The 26,400-nt window shown below is 41.9% G+C and overlaps 1 protein-coding gene across 3 annotated transcripts in view; it reads right to left on the bottom strand.

Moving 5' to 3' along the window:
• Positions 1-1,852: 1,852 nt before the first annotated feature.
• The window catches only part of LOC138299196 (stonustoxin subunit alpha-like), an 80,990-nt gene continuing 56,442 nt past the window's right edge, over positions 1,853-26,400 (bottom strand). Inside the window, exons 4-5 of one of the 3 annotated variants that reach the window (XM_069237298.1) lie at positions 20,179-20,382; positions 1,853-3,283 (exon numbers count right to left, since the gene is read on the bottom strand). In XM_069237298.1, coding sequence (XP_069093399.1) covers positions 2,802-3,283; positions 20,179-20,382 — 686 coding nt within the window. In that variant the 3' untranslated portion in view covers positions 1,853-2,801. Of the gene's footprint in view, positions 3,284-20,053; positions 20,383-26,400 lie in introns of all 3 variants that reach the window. The other 2 variants (XM_069237300.1, XM_069237299.1) reach the window with 2 other exon arrangements.

Here is a 26,400-nt window from a genome sequence, read left to right as displayed (position 1 = left end):
TAGGATTTTTAGGAAAGCAATTACAACCTAACTTTGTGGTACTTTGGCCAATCTAATACAAGTATCAGACATTATTTTACTATCTGACTTCACCAACATAATTATAATGGTATGGCAAATTATACAAGTGACGAAAACACCCAATAATTTGATGTTTATTTGGAAACAAAATAGGTTGATATGAATTCTAGCCATTTAATTCTGTTAGAGTATGTTAAACTACATGCTACCATAGGCTCTTTCCTATTTTGTGTGTCTTTCAATGGATAAACAAATTTTTAAGTTTAAGGCTATGATGTCCCAACATAAGAGCTTTTAGTAGTAGTTGTTATAGTTGTATGTGTTTGTAAAGCACAGTCATATCAACCTCAGGATTCAGTGCATTATTGATAATGGCTGATTTGTCACCATATCAGCCAAAGACCTGCACGTCTGTTACTAATGGAAATACCATTTTTTTCTTTACTTTTCCTGATATTCATAAGGTTGGACTTGCGTTGTGTAAGCAGTTTCAGAGTGTTCCAAACAGAAGCTGCTACATCATCAAACACTCTTCCACCCAAGCATCTGCCTAAATTAAAGACCCAAACCTGGAATTGGTTGGAAGATCTAAGCTCAAGACAAAGTTGTTAGCACCAAACAGAAATAAAGAGTAGGGAGCGCGAGTAGAAATACAGCACTCGATAAACATGACAAACTGCCTTGAATTTAATTAATTTCAAGATGACTAAAGTATATTGCACCACAGGCTGCAGTGCCTCAATTTAGTCTACATTTAATTTTAGATAATTCCTACACATCCATAAATTAATGGTGTCTAGCCAGTTTTGAAATCTGTCTAGGCTGGTATTTAAATTGTTGTTCTCCCTCAGGACTATTTAAGTATCATCAGTGTACATAAAGAAAACTTATACCCAAATGGCTCAATTAGATGGGCAAGACAAAGGACATTGAGGCTTTCTGGAACTAAGTCATTCTGAGGTGGGCAGACCATTATCTACGGCCACCTTTTAGGTTGGCTGGAACTATTTAAGCTATGCTAGAACCAGACCTTTGACAACAATATCACTTATGCATATTAACAAAGGCTTACATATACAAAGGTGAAGGCAGCATAAAATGGAATAGAACAAGTGTTGCTTGCTGCCTGGCCATCATCTGTCAGCCTTCTCAGTTTATCAAGGGCTACTACTTTTCCTGTAGCTTTACCACAGTACCCATGGAATATTGCTTATACGGGTGTAAGCTCGTTAATCTAAATGATTTCTATAACTTGCTAATAAACAGTGCTCTCCATTAGTTTGAAAAAGTATGGTAATTTGGAGATTGGTTGGCAAGCTGTTGTGAAATAATGACAGATTATAACAATTTATATAATTTTTCTATTATATTCATTTTTTACATACAAATTAAGTATGTATGAAAAAAAGTACACAGTTGAACTTTGCTCAACTTAAGTTAAGCTTTAGGAAAATTATATACAATATCATCAGGCCAGGTAGGACAGGACCGATGTGTAGAAATAGATTTTTGTACTGTTGGCACTGATACTGTCCAAAGGCCTACCTCTTAACTCATGAAGCTTTCAATCATTATTTATATTTTCCACTGCTCTGATGAAAGACAGTCAGTAGTAATAGTAGTACAAGGTTCTCTTATTTATCTGCTAGTCCAAGCTCTCTTCGTTAATTACCACAATGTTACACATACCGAAAGGGACACATAAGTGTGCACCAGGCAAGAAATGTGCCATGAATTATATACCTGTTTTGCAAGGGAAAATAATATTTAACAGCTTTTGTACTTTTGAAAAATAAAGATTATCTCTAATACCATTAAAACCAAGAGTCTGTTTTTTGTGCACCCTACTTTTTTAATTCCGTTGTCAGTAACAGAACTCAAATTCACATTCTATCTATAAATCTTACTCTCAACCTATAAAAATAGGGATTAAAATATTAGGAGCACTGCATGGTTGGGAAGGCATTCTACAGTTTCTTCAAAACCCGGTGCTCTCACATCATAAATCATGATATAAATTACCAACCCACCCTTCTGTCTTCAACCCGCAATTAATAGCACGCTGTGTCTGAGATATCAGCTCCAGGCCATCAACTAACCTGGGTTGGTGTAGGACAATTATCACAAAATGTTCAATGCCAATATGAAATTAAGTGTCACAAGGAAGCGGCGGCAACACAGCCATATTCCAAGGCATCAGGCTAACAAAAGCACTTGAGCTAGGAATAATTACAGACAATAGTAATTTCAACATCAGCTGGTGTTTAGAGACACTTCTGTAATGCATGACCCAGAATAATAGTGTTATAGTGTTTTAAATTCAAATGGGGGAGATGGGTGACTTATTTTTTCTCTATATCATACCCCTTGATATTACAAACACCATTGGCACTGAAAATCATAGGTTAGCTTTACACTTTGTAATTGATCAGATCAGTCAGAATTTCCAAGACAACATTCCAGAAGGTTATTAAGAGACACATTAGTAATATCCACAATGTGAATAACAGGTTAACAGCCCTACTGAGGGTATGCTTCTGACATCAACTTGACGGGGAAAAAGTACCTTTTTGGTGCTTGAGCTAGTTGATCACTACAAAATACCATTATCCATTTACAAAACATATTAGCGGGCTGATCGCCAATATTTTGAAAACCTCAGTAATCTACTTAAAATCTCAACTCATTTGATTAAACAGCATGTCTCTAAATATGCAAGTGTTACATTGCATTTTAATTTATATCCATTGCATTTTGTCTACTTCTGTGGCACAAATTTATCACAACATCAAGGGATCTGCACTGACCAGCTGGAAAAGGCATAATGCATCAAGTGTATTTTTTCGATTCTCTACGCTGTGTATCCCCATACCAGCGTAGTACATTCTAGACAAGAATAAGCCATTTGACGCTTTGAAAAACACCTTCCCATTGTTATAGTTGACTTCGTAATCAGTTAAGGGTTTATTCTTGTTTTTGACCGTCTGGATGGCACAAAGAAAATGACCCGTCTCTGAATGTAGGTACTTGTCCTTGTAATCCATGATTTCCACTTTCCCAGAGTCCTGCATGTTCACCTGGAACCGGCAGGTTTCGTCTCTCTCATATTGACCTTTTATCCCATCAGGTGTTGAGCTCCAGTACATATCATTGTCCATTTTGAAACAGATTCCCTTTTGTGTACAAATTAACCATTCGGGTGGCTGACGACTCTCCATGAAATGAGATAAAAAATTACACACATGGTGATTCCGGTCTAAACCTGAGAAAACAGAAACATTGTTACAAAAAATCAATTTGAATGTTTCCAACAATTCATAGAGCAACACTATTGTTTGGTGTTTTAAATAGAACTTTAAATAATTCATATCTTTCAACTCATTTTACACAGACATCTGATGGAAGTAGGCAGCTGCACATCTGCTGTCTGGTTTGCTCTTTAATGCTCTACGTGAAGCAACAAGGGATTACATTAATGTTGACAGTACAGGACATTTTTTGCACACATAAGCTCAACTACAAAATCCATTTGCAAGTGTAAATTACCAATCCCTTTTCTATGAATCACGTTTTCAAGAACGTAACCCTTTCAAATGGGGTTTACAGATTTCTTCAGGTGTGGGGAAATGTACGCATTCCCAATCCTATGGTTAGGGTTTGTAGGCATTACAAGAAAGTCAGTAGCAAAATTAGGTGTATGGGCATAAATCCAAGCATTTAGACATGAAAAAATGCTAGAGTGTGAACCCCACAAAAGTAACATAGGTTAGGGTGCGGTTCCACACCGGGAAAACTTTTTTCCCTCTGGAAAAAACATAAAAAAGATTAAATATGCTGTGGAACTTCCATAAGCACACATTTAAGCAGGTTGGAAATTCTGCATGAGCAACATATGTCAGTGCCCTAGAAACATGACTATTGTGATTTTTCAAGAAGTACTCTTGAATTTCTGTAACAAACAGATAACATTACCCCATGGTTTGCAAAAACTATTAGGACAAATTTGGCCTTTTCAAATTTCCTTTTGTGAATGATATTCCCCGATTTCAAATTTATTGTAAAGAATGCAATTTGTGAGGTAATTTGTGAACGTAAATGGCACAGTATCTAATGTGGAGGTTGATTTGCTTCTCTTAAATGGCTAACTGAATGTTTTCTGTGGCGATATAAAGAGAGAATATGATGAATCTCTACTTCTCATATTAATCTATGTTACAGACGTCCTCCGCGTTAGGGCTTGTTCATACCTATCTAGATACACATGATCGAGTTCCAGCAGGTTGTCCCAACCCCTGTCCAGTGTGCCTATTGCATCGTCCAAAAAATCAGAAACATATTCCTACATGCCACAGAAAGCCAATAGTATTTTCAATCCAGACTTAAAAGGTCATAGATTGAGGGCAGCCTTGGTGTGTACTTTGGACGATCTACAACAGAGAGCCAACAAATGTTCAGACCGTTGTCTTAGTTCTTTTTGATCTGTCAGCAGCTTTTAATACTGTCAATCGTAAAATCTTTTTGACCAGGCTGTCCTCTATGGGTGATGGCAACGCTGCCTTAAATTGGATACAATCTTATTTACAGGATTGCTGCCAAGCAGTGGCACTGCTCCCTTTTTGTTCGGATTTTAGAGGTATCAAACATGGGGTACCGCAGGGATTGACTCTCAGCCCAATTTTGTTAAATGTGTATCTGAAGACATTGATTTCTCTAATAAAACAGCATAACTTCCCGGTGATCAATTATGCTGACGACACTCAATTGATTCAATCCCATAGCCAGAATGTTTAGTCACCTCTTTTAAAAAATGGATGATATATCATAAAATGGATGAAAATGAATTATTTACATTAACCGGGGACAAAACGGAATTTCTTTGTTGCTCCCCGCTTAAGATTCAACATTCATTACCTGCTAATCTCTGGCCACTTCCTATGGAAATGGAACTGTGTGCATCTGAAGCAGTTTGTAATCTTGGGGTAACTTTTGATTCTCATTTTACACTTGTAAATAAAGTTGCCGGTGTCTGTTGTGCCCTGCTGCAAGAAAACTTCTCCCATTCCTACTTTATCTGCCAAACCATTAATGGTCCAAAGTACTATACTAAGTAGGCTGAATTGTTGTGAAGCCATCCTGCTGGGAGCCCTGATTTCTTGATTAAGTGACTCGAGTCCAATCGGCTGTGGCAAAGTCGGCACTGAATAGGTCTTGAAGATCAACCACATCCAACGCCCTTAGTGACCTGCACTGGCTCCCATTTAAATAGAGGATCCACTTTAAACCTATGTGCATAGTCTACAGAGCTCTTCATGGGAAAGGTCCACGTCCACTCAGAAATAGACTAAACAGATATGTTCCGAGGACTAATGTAGGCTCTGCATCTGCTAACCTTCTACCTAGATTCCGCAGAGCCTGCCTTGGTGGACGTTCCTTTTCTGTTACAGCAGCACATATGTGGAATGTGCTCCCAACGATTTTGAGGGGGCATATTGAGCTGCTGAATTTTAGGAAAGCCCTGAAACCATGGCTTTTCCCAAATTAGTAATTGGTCCCCTTGGCCTAACTTGTTTCCTTTTCTGTGTAAAACAGTTTGCTGCAACGCCAGGATACCTGTTTTCTTGGTCACAGTTTGCTTTACAAATGTTTTATATAATACAATACAATAAAATACAATACAGGGCTAGTATCGCTGCCTGGTACATAGGTGCAACTAGTCTATTATCGTGTGGGGAGGTCTGTTTACAACATCATGCAGTTATTCTGCCTTTTAATTAGTAGCGATCTAGAATGTTCTAAACAGTGGTTTGTTTGCAGAAGCAATAGAAAGTTCCAGAGCATGGAAAGTTGGAAATGTATGCATTAAATTACCACATTGGCCTTAATGAGCTAGCCCACATAAATCTGGGATGTCACACAGTCCTATGCATTTCCTGAACTAGGACCTTTGCATCTGTCCTGAAGAAGAAAACAAGGCTCCTGATTCAATGTATGATCCAAGCACTCATGATGTTTGCCTGATTTCTTACCTCGTTTTAACAGTCACAGATGGACTTGTAAATCACATGCATCTGAAAATCAGGCTGGTGCAGGTTGATAAGTTTGTACAGAGGGAGGATATTGATGCTCTATAGATGAGATATACCAAATGGAATCCTCTGATTAAAGGAGTTGAAGGCCTCTATTTTTATTTTCTCATAATGTTTACTTACCAGTGGCTGGATCCATTTGAGCACACTATCTAGGCTCCTGTACATTGATTCCATATTTTCAATGGGGTAATGAGGTCCACATCATTGTAGGTCACCTACTGGAACCCATCAGCAGGTTCTCCTGTCCTCTTAGCAAACCTTTAGATGGCCTGTACACAACCTACTTGCTGCTTGTTTAGTTTCAGGCTGGCGATTGTGTGGTACATTGTAGTGCAGATGTTACAAATATAAAGAATTAGAACTAGTTTGAGTTGAAAACGAAATTTGTAAAAGACGTGAAAAAAATTACAAAATGGCCTGAAAACAGGCTTACTCACATATACAGTCATACAATGCAGTCCAGTCCCAAGGACGTCATTATTACTTGCATACAGACATATCACTCTTAATTGTGCAGTCTCACCTGGCACACATTTTATTTTCTTGCAACCCACTGGGGGATAAACTCTGTTCACTTCTCAAGATGGGATATAGAGTCTGTTGGTAGGCGATCCCTTAAGAGTGCAGGCAAACTCCTAAATTGAGGCAGCCTGTTACACATTTTTGGCCATTGATACATCAGAGCCATCATCGGGAACCACACAGCAGGGATTGCCTAACCCCTCCCAGGACTAACCTGGAGGGCATGACTAGAGATGTAATCAGAGCAGTCATCACTGACTCCAGCTCCTTTCACCCTTCTTACATGGGTAGCCCTCCCTGTCACATTCAAGCAGGCAAGTCGCAAGCTTAACCCTTTCTCTACTTCTGCGCTCTTGTGCAGTGTATCCAGTCATTGACACGTCTGCTGGGTACAGAACTTCATTGTTCCACATGGCCCCACTGGGAATATTCTTGAGAGCAGTTGCAATTGTGCCATCACAGGCATACATTAAGTCACTGGCTCGCCCACTGTTGCAGATATGATGCGGAGTGCTATCTGCACAGCCTATCCAGACCAGGAAAGAAGACAGCACCTAAAGGCCTGCAGTATAAGATTTTGAGTCCTCAGCATAGGCAGCACCCTCTTACATTTAAGGCAAGGAGTTCTAAACTCCCCTCCTTTTCATGGGAACCCAGTAGGAGCAGGCCTATATGATTAAGATGGGTAGACTCAGTAGGCTTGGAGCAGAGGGTGCAACAGAACACATTAGGCCCTTAGGGAAGGAAGATCATGATGATGATAGCCAGCCATCTATAACCCTTTTACATGAGGGAAGATGATAATGTCACCCCTAAGAATTTCACAACCCAGGGCCACAGCATACACCTAAACAGGTCAGTCTAAAAGAAGATGGAAGGTGCAAGCCTAAAAAAAAGATGGAAGGTGCAAGCCTAAAAAAAATGGAAGGTGCCTTTGAGAGGTGCGGAGAGGCATTCCTCTCCCACAATTGCCCGTACACTCAATACCCTCTGCCTGGGAGCCTGAAAGAACCAGTGCTTATGGTCACAGAATTAAATGGGATAACATGCTAATCATAAAGGAGCCTCTGGCATGGGATAATGATAGATATGACAGGAATACTTACCCAGGAGGTTCATGTGAAAATCCAGTCTGAGCAGGTCTTGGTTGCCATCTGGGGAAATAAATGGCTAAAACTAAACAAAGGCTTTGTCCGCACCAACGTGCTGGACCCCTGGGATATCTACCACTCAAAGTCATACCGAAAAGGGAAACCAGTATGTGGCCAAATGGCTAAAAGACACACACAAACAAGTAGTTCGGGGGAAGACTAAGGGAGTGTCCACAACCTTAGTAGAGGGCAATGTTGCCCCAGCACCAGAGATGAACACTAGAACTGCCACATGTTTAGCACGATTCGTAAGAGGTCACAAGTCGTGGTGCCATAGTCAAGACAAACTACTAGATATTGTGGGGCCTTGACGAAGATCCTGTACATGACTAAAGAGGCCAAGGTTTTGGGAAGTCCAATTTCACCAGCAGGCTGTCAAATCTTAAGTACCCCTGTAAAGATGTCTGGGAGATAGGTGACTTCTTTGTGACAGACTATTTGAAAAATACAGGAGGAGCATGAAAAACTATTGAACAATTAAAATGTACAACAAATGAAAAAAAAATGGAACAATAAAAGACCAAGGCTGACTAGGGACGCCATATACAAACCACTGTTGGAAGGAGGTGTGGGGTTTCCCAGTGTTGAAAGCTATATCTTTGCAATAAAGTTACCTTCCTTCATTGGATTAGGCGCAGTTGCCGTATATAGCTCTTAGAAGTTGGTTATAAATATAACCTGGAAATCCAACTACACCTTGTTCCTTTGTTGCCCCTGAGCAAGAGACTATTGCTTCACAAGCTGCTGACTTCCTTGTCTGTACTTGTGGAACACTTACATCTTGTATTAATGGAACTGAAATGTAGCAACCTATCCATTAACCATAATGACCACAATTTCAGGAGGTGATGCTTGAAAAAAGATTTTTGTCAGTCTGTAAAAAACCCTTAAATATCCTCCTTTAAAAAAAAAACTGTCTAGGTTGATCAGTGAATCTGCAAAACCCTTTTAATATTAGGCTGTAAAAAAACTGTTTTGATCGCTCAGTAATGCATGTCTTCAGTGAAGGTATATCAAGTCAAAATAATCTTTATTCAGCCAAAATACTTTGAGCATAAATCAGAGTTTTTAATTTGGCATGATATAATATATATTTAAAACAACAAAATAAATTAAAACTAATAAAATGTATAGCTACATCCCTCAATGACATTAATTTCAATGGCCTAAAGTGCATAAAGTGTTCTCAATTTAATAGCAGCAATAATAAACTTAAGAGTAGCAGTACAAGTTTCAAGGACGTTAGTATCAATAACCTAAATATTCTCAATTTAATAGCAGTAATAATAAAACTGAGAACAGCAGTACGGGTTTCAATATTAGAGAGAGACTGTAGGCAATAAAACCCATCTTTATGGGAGGTAAAAGATTTTAAAAGAATTGGGGCCAGATGTATCAAGAAATTTTGCATATGCAAACGGTGTGAATCCTAAGATTCCACCGTTTGTGAATGCAAAATCGCCTTACATGATGTATGAAAGGCATTGCAGTGCAATTTAAGGGAACTGCAATTTTTAGCAATTCCCTAAAATGCGACTCTGAAATATGGAATCAAAAATTGCGATTCCCTCAATAGGAAATCGCAAATAAAGAATTCCTATTTGCGATTTCCTATTTACATGTAACATGAATTTACTAAATGCGAACTGGGCATTTAGGAAATGCAATTACCACCAAATCCAATTTAGTGGTAACCATGTGCATTTTTAAAAGTGCCATGTAGCGCACACATGCCCCTAGGGCATGTGTGAGCTTTACATATGCTCTATTGCACCAAAGGAGGCATAAAGCCTTCAGCACCCTTGGATTTGCATTACCCAATTTGCGAATTCCTAGAAGGAATTCGCAAATTAGGAAATGCAAAACCATTCGCACATATGGGCCTTCAGCCCATAAGGATGAATGGAGTCCCATTCCCTAACTGCAATTCCCTAATTGTGATTGCGAATTTAAAGAAATCGCTATTAGGGAATCGCTATTTTCTTACGTACCATTTTGCTTTTCCCAAACAGCTATTTTTTTTATTCGCTATTTACGAAATGCGAATCAGTACTTTGATACATGTGGCCTTTGGTCTCAAAAACCGTAATTGCAAAGATTCATATAAAGTGTAAAATAGTGAAATGCAAAGTGGATAGGGCATTATTTGTATTACAGGGGCAGCAAGGAAGAGAAGCATGCCAAGAATCCACCGGGGGGAAAACCCACTAAAAAGTGCATAGAACTGAGCCTAAATTGTGTAAGATAAAATCTATGTTGTGTATTGGCTATCCAAACCAGATATGATTCCAGGCCTGTTGTTTGGAGAGATGTGCCCCTTACTAAAGACATATTCAAAACACCTAAAAATATTTTTTCATCTCAATGAGACACAAAGGCTGCTTTAAGTTGCGACTGCAAATTTTATCAATAGTTTTGGGGCTAACAAAAAATGTTTATGCTCTAAACTAAAAAAAGCTTTTTTAATATAAAACAACCATTTAATGGCAAACATATTTTCTAAGTAACATAATCACCTAACACTTGCCTATAAAAGTTGGCATTTGGGGTATTCCATATTTTTAGCCATCGCAAAAGGGGTGCAAGGTTAATTTGATCCTCTGTAAACCTCAGGCCCACTTCAGTGTGTGTAATAAAGCTTGCAGTGGATCTAGGTAAGGCCAGGTGCTTACATAAAACTATTTTCAGCTGCCTGGAGTTTCCCAGTTGCATCATACTCCTTCTCCTTATGTTCCCACTGCAAGACATTAACTTTTTTAGAGATGGACAAAGTCCCTAACCGGAGTCTGCGCCAGCCTTTTTGTGAACCTAAAAATGGCACTGGCAACAACCTCCATTTTGTGTGCTCTGTTAACCAACAGCCTGTCCCAATGCCCCCTTCTATTTAATTCCTAAATAATAAAAAATATGAACTTATGTAATTGGACTTCCCTCAAGAACAAATGTTTTGGGATTAATATTTCTAGGCCCGCAAGACATTGGATTTTTGTTGATTTAATTTTAGAGTCAAATCATATATAAAAGCACTAAAACCAGTTAACAATTTTGTAGCCCATTCCCAGTGCACTCTGAAAGAACCACATTATAAGCATATAATAGCGTGGGGACTGCTTGGGAGCCGATCCTAGGAACATCTTCACTAGAGGTCTTTAGAGCTATTTCAAGTGAATTAATATAAACAAGGAAGCGAAAGGGGGCTAGAACTCAGCCTTTCCTGACACCCCCTTGTCACCTCTATCGGAGCAGTACAATTGCTGTGGAATTCTGAGGTAGACTTTTCATTATACTTAATAAGGTGGGCTCAATACCAGTCTGTTTAATCAGATCCCATAACAATTATCTGTCTGCCAGATCGAAAGCACAAGAGAGGTACATGAAGGCCATGTGCAAAACCCCTCTCTTAGCGAAAACATATTTATTTCTTAAAAGTATTAAGTTTAAAGCATGCTACACTGTGCCCAAACGTGGACGAAACCCGTACTGTAAAGGGCTAAAAAAGGAGTTAGCCTCTGCCCAGGATTCCCAAATTGACAAGGCCAAGAACCTTTACTGTAGAATCAAGCAAAGAACTTAGTCGGTAACACCTAAGGGAGTTCTTATCACACACACTCTTGAAAGATAGGGACGATTACAGATTCCCTCCATGAGGCGATCAAATCACTCATTGTGGCTGCCCTCAAGACATTAGTAACTAAAGTAGTGCCCCGAAAGGCTATATTTGATTTAAACAAATCAATCGGGACCCCCCCAGGCCTGGAGCCCTCCCATTATTAGCACTTATAATTGCTCCTGTTACTGCATCCATACTTCGTCGACAGGGGATGAATTGGACTTATTCATAATAGAACCCCTTTCCACCTGAGTATCCAAATTAAGAATAGAAATTAAAATGAGTAAACCCATTTATTTGCAGGGATTTGACAGACCACCTATGGTAATTGGTTATCGGAGAAGAAGGAAATATCAACTACTTCCAAAAATAAGCTAATGTCTTTTAAGGGTATATCATATTCAAGAAGTCTGTTGAAAAAAAAAAAAAAGGTGTCCTTATATAATATATTCAGTGATATTAAATACATACATACATGCCTACACACACACACACACACAAACCCCCCCCACACACACAATACCAGTTTAATGCAATATAGTTTTTAAAAGGGAATACAAAAATTAAACAATATTTTGTTATGATCGCAATATTGTTCATCTTCAAGAACTACTGAGCTTCCTACAATTCGTTCCTCCAGAAGGTGGCAACTTAGAGGTATCCAAAAGGTAAGTCCTGAAACAAAAATGTAAAGGTACACAGTATAAACAAAACAACTGCTGTACAACCCTAAATCACAATTCCCAAACCATAATTACAGTTCTAGTGTTTAATGCACCTACAGAGTATTTAAAGTTCTTTCATGTTCACATGCTTTAAATACATGAAGTTTTTTCGGCACGCGATTACAGTATTCAACCTAACTTTATTCTGTAGTAAGTTGGCTGATAATAAATGCATCAGCGATTCCTTTATTATGTGATGCCACTAATGGCATGGCAAATTCTATCAACGACAAAAGCATCCATTTTTACATGCTCTGTGATCAATTTAAATCAGATAAACAGTTTTTGCACCATAGTCACATTTTAATTTCAAAGAATTTACATAGTATATTTTTAGACCCTCTCTGTCATGATGACTGGTTGCATGATATCTTTAAACTGTTTCTTATAGGTTGCAGATTCTTGTCAGCTGTTTTTTTTGGATATATCACAATTTGGAAAGAATAAATCTACTACACTTTCAAGACGTGATCAATACCCTTATTACTAAACCGCATGTTTTGATTTAGCTAGACAGACTGCTCTGGTGTGCCCTGGTAACTCATGACATTTAAGATGAAGTATATATAACGCAACAGGGGTTCTTCATTCTTGAACACTTGTGAAAATCATTTAAACAACACAATATTCAAAGTACACCATGCTTTTATTCATTTCAGTTCTATGAAAAACGAAACTGCTAAAAACGCAGTGTTCATATTGAGATAGCAACATTATTAAATACACATTAAAACACATTTAAAAAATAGATAATCATTTCCAAGAGCTTTGGTGCAGTGTGAAAAGGGCAGTGCACAGTGAATGGTAGAGCCAAATGGTAAACAGATTTGGGTTTGGTACGCCTGTAAATGTATCCACAGGATGTAGCTAAGGCACTTGAACACACTCCATGTTTCAACCTGGATGTAACAATCCATAGGTCTTGATCAGGACAGGGTCATGTTAGATTAGCATCTGAGACAAATGTTTTGTGAAATGAAAATTAAAAAGGGCAGGGGATTAAGTACTGGATTGAATGAAAAGGTATTCCAGAGGCAAAAAGACTCTCAATCATATCTTTCATAGATCTGAAAATAAATGTAATACAGTTGCAGGCTACTTTTGAAAAAATGGGGGAACAAAATGGTTAGGTACGAGGAAGAAACAAATACATGTATAGCTGTATAGATTAGAAGAACTGGAAAAATGCAAGAGGTCCATGACAACTTAAGATGCCATACTAGCAAGTACTGAGTTGGAACAGAAATGGAGTATCCCATAATGTGATACTAATATTGTCCTTAGCTATTGAGTACTTTTTTAGTTTTTTATTCATTTTGATTAGTATGTTACCAGCTTTCAAGCAAATTATCCATGAATATCTAAAACTGTATAGCTCCTCTATTAGGCCAGTGTCACCCAGGAACCACTCATAATTTTCTTCCTTAAAATACAGTAAACCATTCTGTGTCTAAAAAGGCCTTAGTGCACTCAAAAGACCATCATTCAACATTATTATATGAAAATCTCTTCCACACTTTTTGGTTGAAAAGGATGAATTCTAGAAATGGTGGACCATGAAGCAACACTGTTTTAAGATGCCCTTGCTATGTATAGTTTGCTACAGTACTCAGTCAATAGAGTTGTGTATGTGTGTTGAGTTACCAGGGTGGTAAGTTAAATAGTGTAGATTTCCACTTCATATAATATTAGTTACTATGGTAGAAGGTACTGGAAAAAAATCAACCTAGCACATGTACAACTGTTAGAAATGTTTATGAGTACAGCACTATTGCTCGCCTACCTGGGAAAAAATCCCTTCAGAAAAAACGCCCTGGCTGCCTGGTAGCAACTGATGATCATTTGCCCACACTACAGAAGATATTCGGCAAACAGTTTCCTAAGCATTTCAGTAAGACAAATAAACCAATACAAATTAGTACCATTATTTAGAGGCTGTTTACCATTCATCCCCATTCCCTTGACAGAGTAATCAACAGTTAGCTATAGGTGAACTACATAAGTGAACTACAAGCAATTGGAGTCAAACGTCAAGAAAATGATGCAAGATAATGTCAGGTAAGTTAGGACGGGAATCGATGTGATGCACACATTTTATTTTGTACAGTTAAAGCTGATATACTCCATGAGTACTGGTTTCTTGATGCTTGAGGCCTCAAATCATCATTTATGTTTTCATGTGCTTCAATAACACATCTTTGCCCTACATCGGTCACTAGCAAAAATGGCACAAGGTCTCCTAGCCCATCTTCAAGTCCAGTGTTCTTTGTATCAATTTCCAAAACTTCCCTGTACCACATCAGTTTTTATATCTACACAAGTACTTATATTGCCTCAGAATGGAAATTTACATCAAAGACTGTATTTGCTACATTTAAGATACTTCTTAACTGCAGCTACATGATTGTTTTTGTGTTTATCTAAGTGATTCATTTTCCCTTCTTTACATTTCAGGTCCTGGGTGCTGTTGCTTGGCTAGTCTGTTTAATGCGATTATCGGCTGTGATGCCCAGCTGGTCACGTCTGTAGGCTGAGAAGCATCCTCCACGATATCAATACATATAGGGGGTCATTCCAAGTCTGGCGGGCGGCAGTAGCCGCCCGCCAGGCGGGAACCGCCATTTGGCCGCTATGCGGCCAAAAGACCGCTGCCGGCATTCCAACCTTCCCGCTGGGCCGGCGGGCGCTAACCATGTTAGCGCCCGCCGGCCCAGCGGGAAGGAGGCCTGCAACACAGAAGCCGGCTCCGAATGGAGCCGGCGGTGTTGCGGCCGTGCGACGGGTGCAGTAGCACCCGTCGCGCTTTTCACTGTCTGCTAGGCAGACAGTGAAAAGCCGTCCGGGGCCTTGTTAGGGGGCCCCTGCACTGCCCATGCCAGTGGCATGGGCGGTGCAGGGGCCCCCAGGGGCCCCAAGACACCCGTTACCGCCAGCCTCTTCCTGGCGGTGACAACCGGCAGAAACAGGCTGTCGGTAAGGGGGTCAGAATCCCCATGGCAGTGCTGCTTGCAGCGCTGCCATGGCGGATTCGCCCAGCCGGGGCAAAAACGGCGGGAAACCGCCGGCCCCGGTTTTCTGACCGCTGCTTTACCGCTGCGGTCAGAATGGGCTATGAAGCACCGCCAGCCTGTTGGCAGTGCTTCCGTCATCCGCGACCCTGGTGGTCATAGACCGCCAGGGTCAGAATGACCCCATAATGCCTAAAATGGGATCAGAAAATCTAGTTGTTAACCTACTCATTTATACATAAAGCATCTGTGAAAGCTATAAGTAAGGGCACAATTAACTAAAGTTGAGTTGCAAAGCAGTGTGCGTTTTATGGACAATGACTGGTATATGACCCCTCCTTCTTTATTTTGTAAGTAGACTGATCAAGTGGCATCACAAAAATCCATTTAGAGTTATAAAGATGCCTACATTATTAATAATATTGATAAAGCAACTTTTTGTGACTCACTGCAAATGGCTTCAAATGCACGGATGGAACACTGCAGGACGTAATTACCATTTGTTTAAAGCAGCCCTGTCTTTTAAAGAGACACAGGCTGAATTCAAAAATAAACTGTTGGTATTCACTGAAAGATAATGAGGGCAAGAGTGGAGGGAACAGTATACATGCTCCCCTTAATACAATATGCACACATTCACAAGGTGGAAGCTGTGCCACTGGGGCAGTTTCCAAGATGCAGATTAAATGCATTTGCCTTGATGGTTGTCAGTATCAGATCAATGGGTTGAAACTGTTGATACACTAAATTGGAATTTGTTTGGATGAGGGGACGCCCCATTAAAACTCCCTCCTCCTATTTATTGCAATCAGTTGGAAAGGATATTCTTTGAGTCAGAAAGTAATTTACAACCCACAATGTGTCCTGTGTGGATTGCAAATCATTCTCATATAATAAATATAATAAAGGTGAAGTCCATGGTAATCCATTCACCAAAAGTATGTTGGCTCTTGATCCTAGTTGGAACTGACTTCAACCCTTCAACAGTCACACCCTTTGTCATGGCAATATACAAGATACATAACTATTTATTGAAAACACCACCTCCTCCTCTATGTAGAATGGTACTATGTATAAGCCTTACATATTTTAGCCAATAAGCTACTGCTGCCTTATGATAGCAATTAATTTCATATATGTGAAAAGGAGAGGCAAAGCATCACTGCCATCTAGTCGAGGTAAGTGTTAACGTCAAGACACTATTTTACCTTTCCCACACTCATGTGGATCATACAGATGCAGCTCCCTAGATATATGGAGTATCAAGTCCTTTACACCCATTTTAACATTAGATGCATCAGTAATGTAGTGTATGTGAAAGACCAAACACACAGGCCCTAATACTAACCTTGGCGGACGGCGAAGGCCATCCGCCAAGGTACCGCCGTCAGAACACCGCACCGCGGTCGAAAGACCGCTGCGGTGATTCTGACATTTGCCCTGGGCTGGCGGGCGGCCGCCAAAAGGCCGCCCGCCAGCCCAGGGCAAATCAACCTTCCCACTAGGATGCCGGCTCAGAATTGAGCCGGCGGAGTGGGAAGGTGCGACGGGTGCAGTTGCACCCGTCGCGTATTTCAGTGTCTGCTAGGCAGACACTGAAATACTTTGTGGGGCCCTCTTACGGGGGCCCCTGCCGTGCCCATGCCATTGGCATGGGCACGGCAGGGGCCCCCAGGGGCCCCGTGGCACCCCCTACCGCCATCCTGTTCCTGGCGGGCGAACCGCCAGGAACAGGATGGCGGTAGGGGGTGTCAGAATCCCCCATGGCGGCGCAGCAAGCTGCGCCGCCATGGGGGATTCTAAGGGCAGCGGTAAACCGGCGGGAGACCGCCGGTTTACCCCTTCTGAACCGCCACGGTCAGAATGCCCTGCGGGGCACCGCCGGCCTGTCGGCGGTGCTCCCGCCGACCCTGGCCCCGGCGGTCTTGTACCGCCGGGGTCAGAATCACCCCCACAATGTGATGTACTAATTACTACTGCAACTTCTAAAAACTGTTTAGGAGTGCCTTGGGCTAAAATGAGCCGTAAAAAAATATAAATATTTTCTTTTCGTCATTAAATGGCAACACTGCTCATGAACACTACATACACAGATTCCTATTCTAGATTCTTATTGGTATCGTAAAGAAGCATATGTATTGGGTAAGCACTCACATGCACTGAAGAACTTATTTTAACTTTTTACTTACAAATAAATATAATACAGCTCAAAATCTTAACATGAGCACTGCATGGATGTCAAGGCACACTGCACAATTTCTTTACAACTCTGTGGCCTTGAACCATAAACATTTATTGACATCAATGGCATAACCACCGTTTTGGCCGGTGCCCAGATTTGACTGCATCCACATGTGAGCTATAAATTTCAACCAGCTCCAGATTACCTTCCTGTAGATTGTTAAGCATAATTATGGGATTTAGGGTCACACAGCTGTGACAACACAGCAATATTCCAAGACAACCATGAGTTGAGCTATTAAAGGTTACATGAAACTACATTTTCATCTAAGTCACTGATATTTAACCCACTTTGCACCACTTGACTTGGAACCATATATTTGTTTATTTGGTTAGGAGAGATAGCTGACTAGGTCTAACATAGTTTTAGTCTAGGTGGCACTAGATTATATTGCTCTATTGTCTGCGGTACCTGTGGAAGAGCTGGGACAAGATCAGTACCATAAAGCACAAGTTGGACATAAGGTGGGTGAATGATCAGATAAGCCAGGATATTCCAAAAGGATATTAGGCAAGACAATTCTTCTAAGAACAGTGGGAGTAACCAGCGAAAAATAAGTTCCTAGTGTTAGACCTATGGGGACCTTAACTGATTAAAAATATGTTACCATTAAGGAGTAAGCATATTATGGAGGGCAATTAATAACTAAGGGGGTCATTTTGACCGTGGCGGTCTTTTTTGAAGACCGCCGAGGGACCGCCGTGCGGAAGACCGCCAGTGGTGGCGGTTTTCCGCTCGGCCTATTATGACCGTTGGCAGCTCTCCGTCCTTTTACGGACGGAGAGCCGCCAACAACCATACTGGCGGGAGGCGGGGAAGTGGAGGTTGCTCCACCTCCACCACCACGCCAACAGAACACCGCCCAGCGAATCACGTCCTGTGATTCGCCGTGGCGGTGTGGTGTCGGCGGAGCTGCCCCCATGGCTCCCGTCCCCTCCCGGAGGATCGTTGGACCAGGTAAGTTGATCGTCCGTGAGGGGAGGGGGGAGGAGGGGTTGTTGTGTGGGTGCATGGGGGTGTGCATGTGTGTATGTAGAGGGGGTGTGTGAGTGCGTGTATGCTTGCGGGGGTGTTGTGTGTATGGGAATGAAGGCGTGTATGTCTGTGGGTATGTCTGTATGGATGTGTGCGTGTATGTTTGAATGTGGGTGTGCGTGTCTGACTGTGTGTGGATGTAGACATGTATGTCAGCGTGTGTGCGTGTAAGTGTGTAGGTGGTGCCTGCGTGCGTGTCGTATGGGGGATGTGATGTTGGGGGTCAGGGTGGGGAGGGGGGCCCTGACACCTTTGGGGGGTGGCCGGGGTGGTGGAGGGGTAGGGGAGGGAGTCGGGTGGGGGTGGGGGAGACCCCTATCAGTGCCAGGGAAGGAATTCCCTGGCACTGATAGTGCTTACCGCCATGGATTTTATGGCGGTTCAAACCGCTGGAAATCCATGGCGGTAAGCCGGGTCCAAATACCGCCGGCGGTCTAGTGACGGCTGCCGGGCTGGAGACCCAGGTCTCCAGTCCAGTGGTCGTCTCCGCCCTGGTGGGCGGAACGGAGAACCGGCGGATGACGCCATGGTCATAATTCCACAAAGTAAGACCGCCAGCCTGTTGGCGGTCTTACCGCCGGTTCTCCGCCTTCCGCCAGTGTCATAATGACCCCCAAAATTCCTATTGGAGTGGAGGATAAACTAATATTTAAAAAAAAACATTCCAATTACTATGGCTTTTCTTTGCACAGTAGATACTTAATACTATAACAAACCTGGAAGTTCGAAGAACAGCATTTGGGTACATTGAATAAAGAGCAGAAAGACAGATTCTAACTCATAAAGCGATAAGGTACAGATTTAAAGGTTAATGAAAAATGAACTGGGAAATAAGGACAACAGACAAGGGTGTCCCTTATTAGGGATCAGTTCCAAATGTGCGTGCATGCAAGGACACAATATGTATATAGAGATATAATGGGTGATGATGGGGAGACATTTTTATGTATTTTTTCAATAATATGCACAGAGGGGATATATTTGGGGATATGGGGACTTAATATGGAAGTGCGAAATTTGAACACGTGGATATGTAATGAGTGAAAGATTTAGAGCCTTTCAAGTTAACAAGCACTGACTTGATGAAATAACGTAAATAAAATAATGGGACATATTTAAAACGGATGTTACAGTGTTGTATATGTATGTTTTTCACAGCCCTGAGGCAGTCATTGGGTTACATAACTGATGAAACACGTGTTGGCTTGGCTGAAGTTGAAGTGAAAAGAGAGAATAAAGAAGACTACTATACAAAATGGAAAAAGATTAAAGACGTGTGCCTTATTTATATTGCATTAAGGAGCTTGCACTGATAAATCACTTTGTACGGCCCTATGAACCATTTTAGAGAACCTGACACCATTTTTGGAGGCTCCTATCTAATGTTACTTCTAAAGTTCAAACCATCTGATAATGATTCATCTAATTTGCATATACTGTGTTGTATTTTAAAGTTTACCCAATGCATTTTCATAGTTGTTGTCTGTAAAATTATTATAACATCATTAAAGCCAAGTCCTAGATATCAGCAACAATCAGCTGGAAAAGACAGAACACATCAAGTCTTTCTTTTCGAGCTTCTACAGTATGTTCAATACCAGTGTAGTAAATTCTTGACAAAAAAAATCCATTGGAGGCCCTAAAAATCACCTTCTCATTTTTATAATCAACTTCATAATCTGTGAAGGGTTTACTCCTGTCCTTGACTGTCTGGACACAATAACCTATATCGGGATGTAGGTACTCGTCCTTGTAATCTAGGATTTCAACTTTACCGGACTTCTGCAGGTTCACTTGGAACCGGCAGGTGTCATCTCTCTCATTTTGACCTTTGATCCCATGTGGTGTTGAACTCCAGTACATGCCATTGTCCATCCTGAAAGAGACTCCCTTTTGAGTACAAATTACCCATTCGGGTGGGTGAAGATTATCAATGAAATGGGATAAAAAACAATATATGTGACGATTCCGGTCAAAACCTAAGAAAACAAGAAAGGCATCATTAAAAGAAGTTAAGATTCAAGAAAATCTGAAAAGCAATACCCCCTTTATCTAACATTACTAGCAATCAGGGCGACCAATAGTGCTTTAAAATGCCTATACAACACTTTTATATAACATTAACTACTTTAGTTTTACTTAAGCTACACCTGAACAAAGAAATGTACACAATAGACATTTCTACTAAGTAGCTGCCCATTCAAATACTTCTTGACATGCACCAATATTTATAACCGTTTATCTTTAATAACAAACATAAGACATCCAGTGATTGAATTATTAACAATATTATGGGTAGGCCTGGGTGGAACTCGCGAAGTTTCACTCTGTGAAATTCCACAGAGTTACATAAAAACTCTGCGAGATTCTACAGAGCTTCGCAAGTGGGTAAACCGGTCATGCTGCGCTGCTCTTGCTGATTTTCAGCAATGGGAGCTTCTTCCACACTGTAAAAGTGGAGTGAACTGCACAACGTAGCACCACAGGATGATGCTTCTTTCTGCCACTCGAGTAGATTTTCTAGTCAAGTCGCAGCTTTCTCATCCTTAGCGGTTTCGACCTGCCACAACCACCCATGTTGAGAAATCTCGCCGGGAGGCATTTAAGCGCCAGAAAATCTCACTAGGGGCCGCAAATTCTCGCTCACGCTTGCCAACTTAATGTTGGCGAGCCACACGTGAGAAAAAAACTCCACTACATGGCAGTTTGTGGAGTGGGCAAAGCTCTGCGAACTCTGCCTGTGGTGCAGGACTTTTCACCCACCAATAAATATGGGCCCAATTTTAAAAAATGATCTTTCCCCCTAACTTATCTACACAAAAAAACTGATTCATGAGGATGAATGTTCATACATGAATTTACAGAATCAAGACTAGTAGAGTACATTATCCATGCATGGAAATTATAAAAACTAAAGCTAAGTTTCTAATACTAATGCATATGCTAATGCTCAATTGGATTTTATTTCTGTATACTGTATTTTTACCTGGTAAAAGCTCAGCATCAGCAAATATTATGTAGGGAATAATTCAGACAGTCATAGGTTTCCAGTACTCATGGAATTCAATCAGATACTATAATAGGACAACATTTTGCCTTTTTAGGTCTCACCTAGACAGTGCATGTGCTGCCTCTTTGAGACGTGTTGTGTTCAATCTGTGGGCTTCAGCCCACCCATTTCTTTTCATGTGTTTGTCCGAGTGTCCTTTAAAAATGCTTGTTTGCATGTGGTGAATCTTTCGTAAAAGTCCCTCCATTTGGTGTGTTCTTACCTCCCAATGAGCACGGCCCAATTACTAACCTTACACTTTTGAGCTTGTATGTTTGTTTTTTAGCACAATTTTTTTCGTTGCTTTCTACATGTGTTTCTGTAAGCTACTTTGTTCGTTCATTGCCAGCAAAGCTTTCTCTGTTGTTGTCTTTGGTGAAACTTTAAAACGTGTTTCACATTGTGCTGTATTTATGGATGGGGAAGGCTTTTTTCCTTTTTCGTTGGCAAAGCTTTCAAGGATTGTGTTATTTATGTGCTTTCTGGGATATCCATAAATGAGCATGTGCACAAAGTTAATTAATAAGTTAAAAAGATAAAAAGAAACATCAATAAATAGCAAAAGGCTATATGTACATAAGATGATCATTACCATAATTGGAACCTCTAAAAATGTGCATACCTGATCAAATAGTCATTTGGTCATCTAAATATTATTTGCCGAACTGTGCAAATTATTTCCTTTCTTTTATCGCTGCAGCAATAAAGCGATAAATAACCATACATATCAAATCAGACTGGAGTAACTGCAGATGAAAAATAGCTTCCTTACACCTCCTGATATTTAGTGATTTAAAGTGGCATTAAAAAGACCTTCCTCTGCTCTTTGTACAGCTTACAGAATAAAAACATATGCATTTGTGATTGTTCTGTATGCATATCACATGGACAGGATATTAGGACCCTATTGTGGTACACCTTAGGGGAGTAAGCCATTAAAAAATGGGCCAGGTCCAGGCAAAACCTTGTCAGGAAAAACCTATGGTGCTGCGGGACAGTTAAAAGATAGGGTTCGATTTTATATGGGGTACATAAGGGAAGATAAGCTATCACCATGCCTTTCCCCAAATTGTGCCTCTACCAGTAGCCAATTTCTCTTGAAATTAGTTTTTTACTACTGGGATGTCCTGCTTGACTATGGCCCCAGGGTTAAAGAATAAGTCTGATCTGTTAAGGTTGCTCAGGGACTCTTTAATATACATAATCAAAGGACATCTCTGTACTCCATCCAGCCTCATGCAGTCCACAGGCAGTGTCTGAGTGAGAGCTGATTCCGGCCTAGTCCAAACAGACATCCAGAGGGCTAAAGGGGCTAACTTAATCAAGTCCTCCAGGAAAGGGAGACCTAATTCTCCATGTGGAATTGTAGCGGGAAGCTCTGTGAGAGTGTGAGTAAACTTCTCAGAAATGTGTTTTCTCTTATTTGCAGAGATGATGCGCCCGTACAGCCCCATACCCCAGCACCATATCTGACAATCGAACTATGCCTTGCCTTATAGATGGTGGTGATGGGCTTTAGTGGTGCACAGCCTAGTTTGATAATGAATTTGCATAAAGCTGCCACTGCTTGGTTGTATTGTGTGACCCTCATTTCTCTAAGGTGCTTCCAGTTAGACCCATTATCAAAGGGAATCCCCAAATACGTGAAGGTATTCACACTGCTCGGTTGGATGCCTTCAATATAAACCTGAGGAGCTCAGTTCTTGGGCAGACAATCCCAAGGCCGTCATGAAATCCACAAATCTGTTTAAAAGGTTTTGGAAGCCCCTTCCAGTTCATGCCATCAGGACACAATCATCGGTATACATTAATACCGGTTATGGTCTGTCGGCAATCTTAGGAGGATCTGCCTTTTCGTCAATCAGAGCTTCCTCTAGACCATTTATATAGAACGTGAAGAGGAAGGGTGCAAGAACACAACCCTGTCTTACCCCTTTCCTATCATCAAAGGGGCTGGTGCATTACCCCTCTTGCCCAAATCTGACCTTAGCTTCCACATCATAGACTTGGAAATTATGTTATTGTCAAGAGCCCAGGCTTCCAAATGGTCCAGGAGGATTCTCCCAAAAGTCTTTGCGGTGGCGTCAATCACACAAATTAGATGATAAACAAGCAGGATCATTACAGTCTCCCTTCTTAAAAATCGGGACATTAATGGCACTGGACCTTGAAGGAGGGAGGACAAAGGTTGAAGTCCACCCCTGGGAATCTGAGCATGTCCAAGCCAAATGTCTCCAAATCTAACGGGTCTAAGTCGGGCAATTCCCTGGCCTGTAAGCCACCTATAGCTGGGAAAAAACAGAGGGTGGAACCTGTGGGTCCCCAAGATCCTGAGGCCAATTGTGGGGGCAAAGCCTACATGGAATCCTTGTTAGAGAAAGCCCTTAAACCTATAGTAAACTTGTTGCAGAGTATAGACCCCACACTAAAACACCTACTAGAATCCACGAGGTGTAGCCTAACCCTTACCCCAAACACAGAGCCGGACATGGTGGTCTGTTCCTGAGGCCCAGCACCAGAATATTGTGCTGCAGTACGTCATAAGGGCCAACATCTTAGATTAGGAGGATCGAATAAGCTGATAAACATTCCTATGGAACAGTCCACCAATTGCAATAGAATTCCAGCTAAATCCTGATCTCCACCTCTAGGGAATAATGGGAGAGGACAGGCCCCTGGGAGTACAGGGCTGATGGAGTTTAGAGCACACAATTCGCCTATGGGAAAGAACCTACAAAATTCTCCAACTTCCCCCTCAATGTACCCCTTTCGTAATTGTGTTGGAAAATGTCCCAACCCTGTCACTCAATAGTAATGAGCAGGATGACCAACTCAAAAATAAAGTAGTCCATTGGCTAAATAAAACACTGGGGGGGGCAGTGAGTGCCTTTGGAGTGGTATTATTGGAGTAAGGAGGGTACTTTGGCTGGGTAACAGTAAGAAACGTCTCATAGGTGATTGTGTTGTAGTACATTAAAAAAAATCCACAACAGTTAGAATGGATACTTAAGCAGTGTGAAACTAAGCGGGAAAGTTTTATAGGGGAGAAGCAGTATCTTCCACACACACAATGGTGTCTTTATCTTTAATGGACAGGTTGTGTTCTCTACTAGAGGAGATGTTTAGTTCGTCCTACAGGACACACCCCTTTTGTATGCTTGATATCTTGCGCCCCTTTGCCTTACTAGCCTCCAGGGGGTTCCCGCCCTCCTCCCCTCCCATAGTTATGGTCTTACTTGTCTTGGACATCGGAGGGGGCAGGGAAGCAGGTGTTTTCCTTGATACCCCCAGTCTTTCTTCGACCGATTCAATTTCGGTGTTTAATGCGGACATGGGCATGGTAAGGTATGGTACTATGGTAGCTGTGCGGCTAGTATCTTTAGAGGAAGTCATAGCGCTCACCTTTTGTTTGCCCATTTTGACTTGAGTGCAATAGAACCCAGAGGAAGAATACAGCAATACAATGTAAAGTAATGTAGAGTACCGAGGACTGCTTGATGATAGATGTTAAAGGGGTGGCCCAGCCCTGCCTCCTTCTGGCTCCGACAGGTAGGGACAGGCCCGTCCATGGCCCGGGCAGGTCCCATGCTGTGATGTCCCCCGGGCGCTTTATAGTGCTTGCTGGCAGGTGAGTAGGGGCAGCTGAAGCAAGAAAATGTCCGCCTCCTGGGACCAAAAGCAGTCTGGGATTCGTAGTCCCCCTCTCAGTGTTCAGCGTGTCCCGCGCTGCGATGTCCCTCTGTCACTTTATAGCGCTTGCTGGCAGGTGAGTGGGGCAGCTGGAGCAAACAAATGCCCGCCTCCTGGGGCCAAATGCAGTCTGGGACTCGTAGTCCCCCCTCTCAGTGTTCAGTGCATTTGTTTTCTTTTTCCACTATGCACTGCCTGTCCTAAGGATGACTGTCATTCCTTGCAATCAGGGTACTGACATCACCTTAAACAAGGCATAACTTCAAGGACAAAAGAGGTCATACGAAGAACCAACAAGGCTACTGATTTTAAAGCTGGCCCGCATCTAAACACACATATACAATCTTCACTCACGCTCAGCTATGTTTAGGTGCATAGTACACCATTTCACAATAAACAGAGAAGGCCACTGTTAGAAATGGGGTCTTTGGTTGACAGTCAGGTTACCCCCTGTTCAAGCAAGGACCCTCACTCTAGTCAGGGTAAAAGAGAATCACCTTCAGCTAACCCCTGCTTACCCCCTTGGTAGCTTGGCAGAGCAGTAGGCTTAACCTCAGAGTGCTAGGTGTAAAGTATTTGTACCAACACACACAGAGGGTCGCCGCCCGCCTGGCGGGAACTGCCAAATGGCCGCCCCGCTGTCAAAAGACCGCAGGGGCCATTCTGACTTTCCCGCTGGGCCGGCGGGCGCCCGCCAAGGAAGCGCCCGCCGGCCCAGCGGGAAAGGCCCTGCAACACAGGAGCCGGCTCCGAATGGAGCCGGCGGTGTTGCAGGGGTGCGACGGGTGCAGTTGCACCCATCGCGATTTTCACTGTCTGCTAAGCAGACAGTGAAAATCATGCTGGGGCCCTGTTAGGGGGCCCCACGACACCCGCTCCCGCCATCCTGTTCCTGGCGGTAAAAACCGCCAGAAACAGGATGGCGGGAAGGGGGTCGGAATCTCCATGGCGGCGCTGCTTGAGATTCAGCCCAGCCAGGGGTAATCCGGCGGGAAACCGCCGGATCCCCTTTTCTGACCGCGGTCAGAATGGGCAGGAAAGCACCGCCAGCCTGTTGGCGGTGCTTTCCGTCGGTCACGGCCCTGGCGGTTTTTACCGCCAGGGTCGGAATGACCCCCACAGTAACTTAATGAAAACACTACAAAATGACACAACACCGGTTTAGAAAAATAGGAAATATTTATCTAAACAAAACAAGACCAAAACGACAAAAATCCGACATACACAAGTCAAGTTATGAATTTTTAAAGATTAAACT

This window comes from Pleurodeles waltl, chromosome 6, assembly GCF_031143425.1.
Source record: "Pleurodeles waltl isolate 20211129_DDA chromosome 6, aPleWal1.hap1.20221129, whole genome shotgun sequence".
NCBI classification, from domain to species: Eukaryota; Metazoa; Chordata; class Amphibia; order Caudata; family Salamandridae; genus Pleurodeles; species Pleurodeles waltl.
The sequence above is the reverse complement of the archived record's forward strand: the minus strand, read 5'-3'. Positions and strand labels throughout refer to the sequence as shown.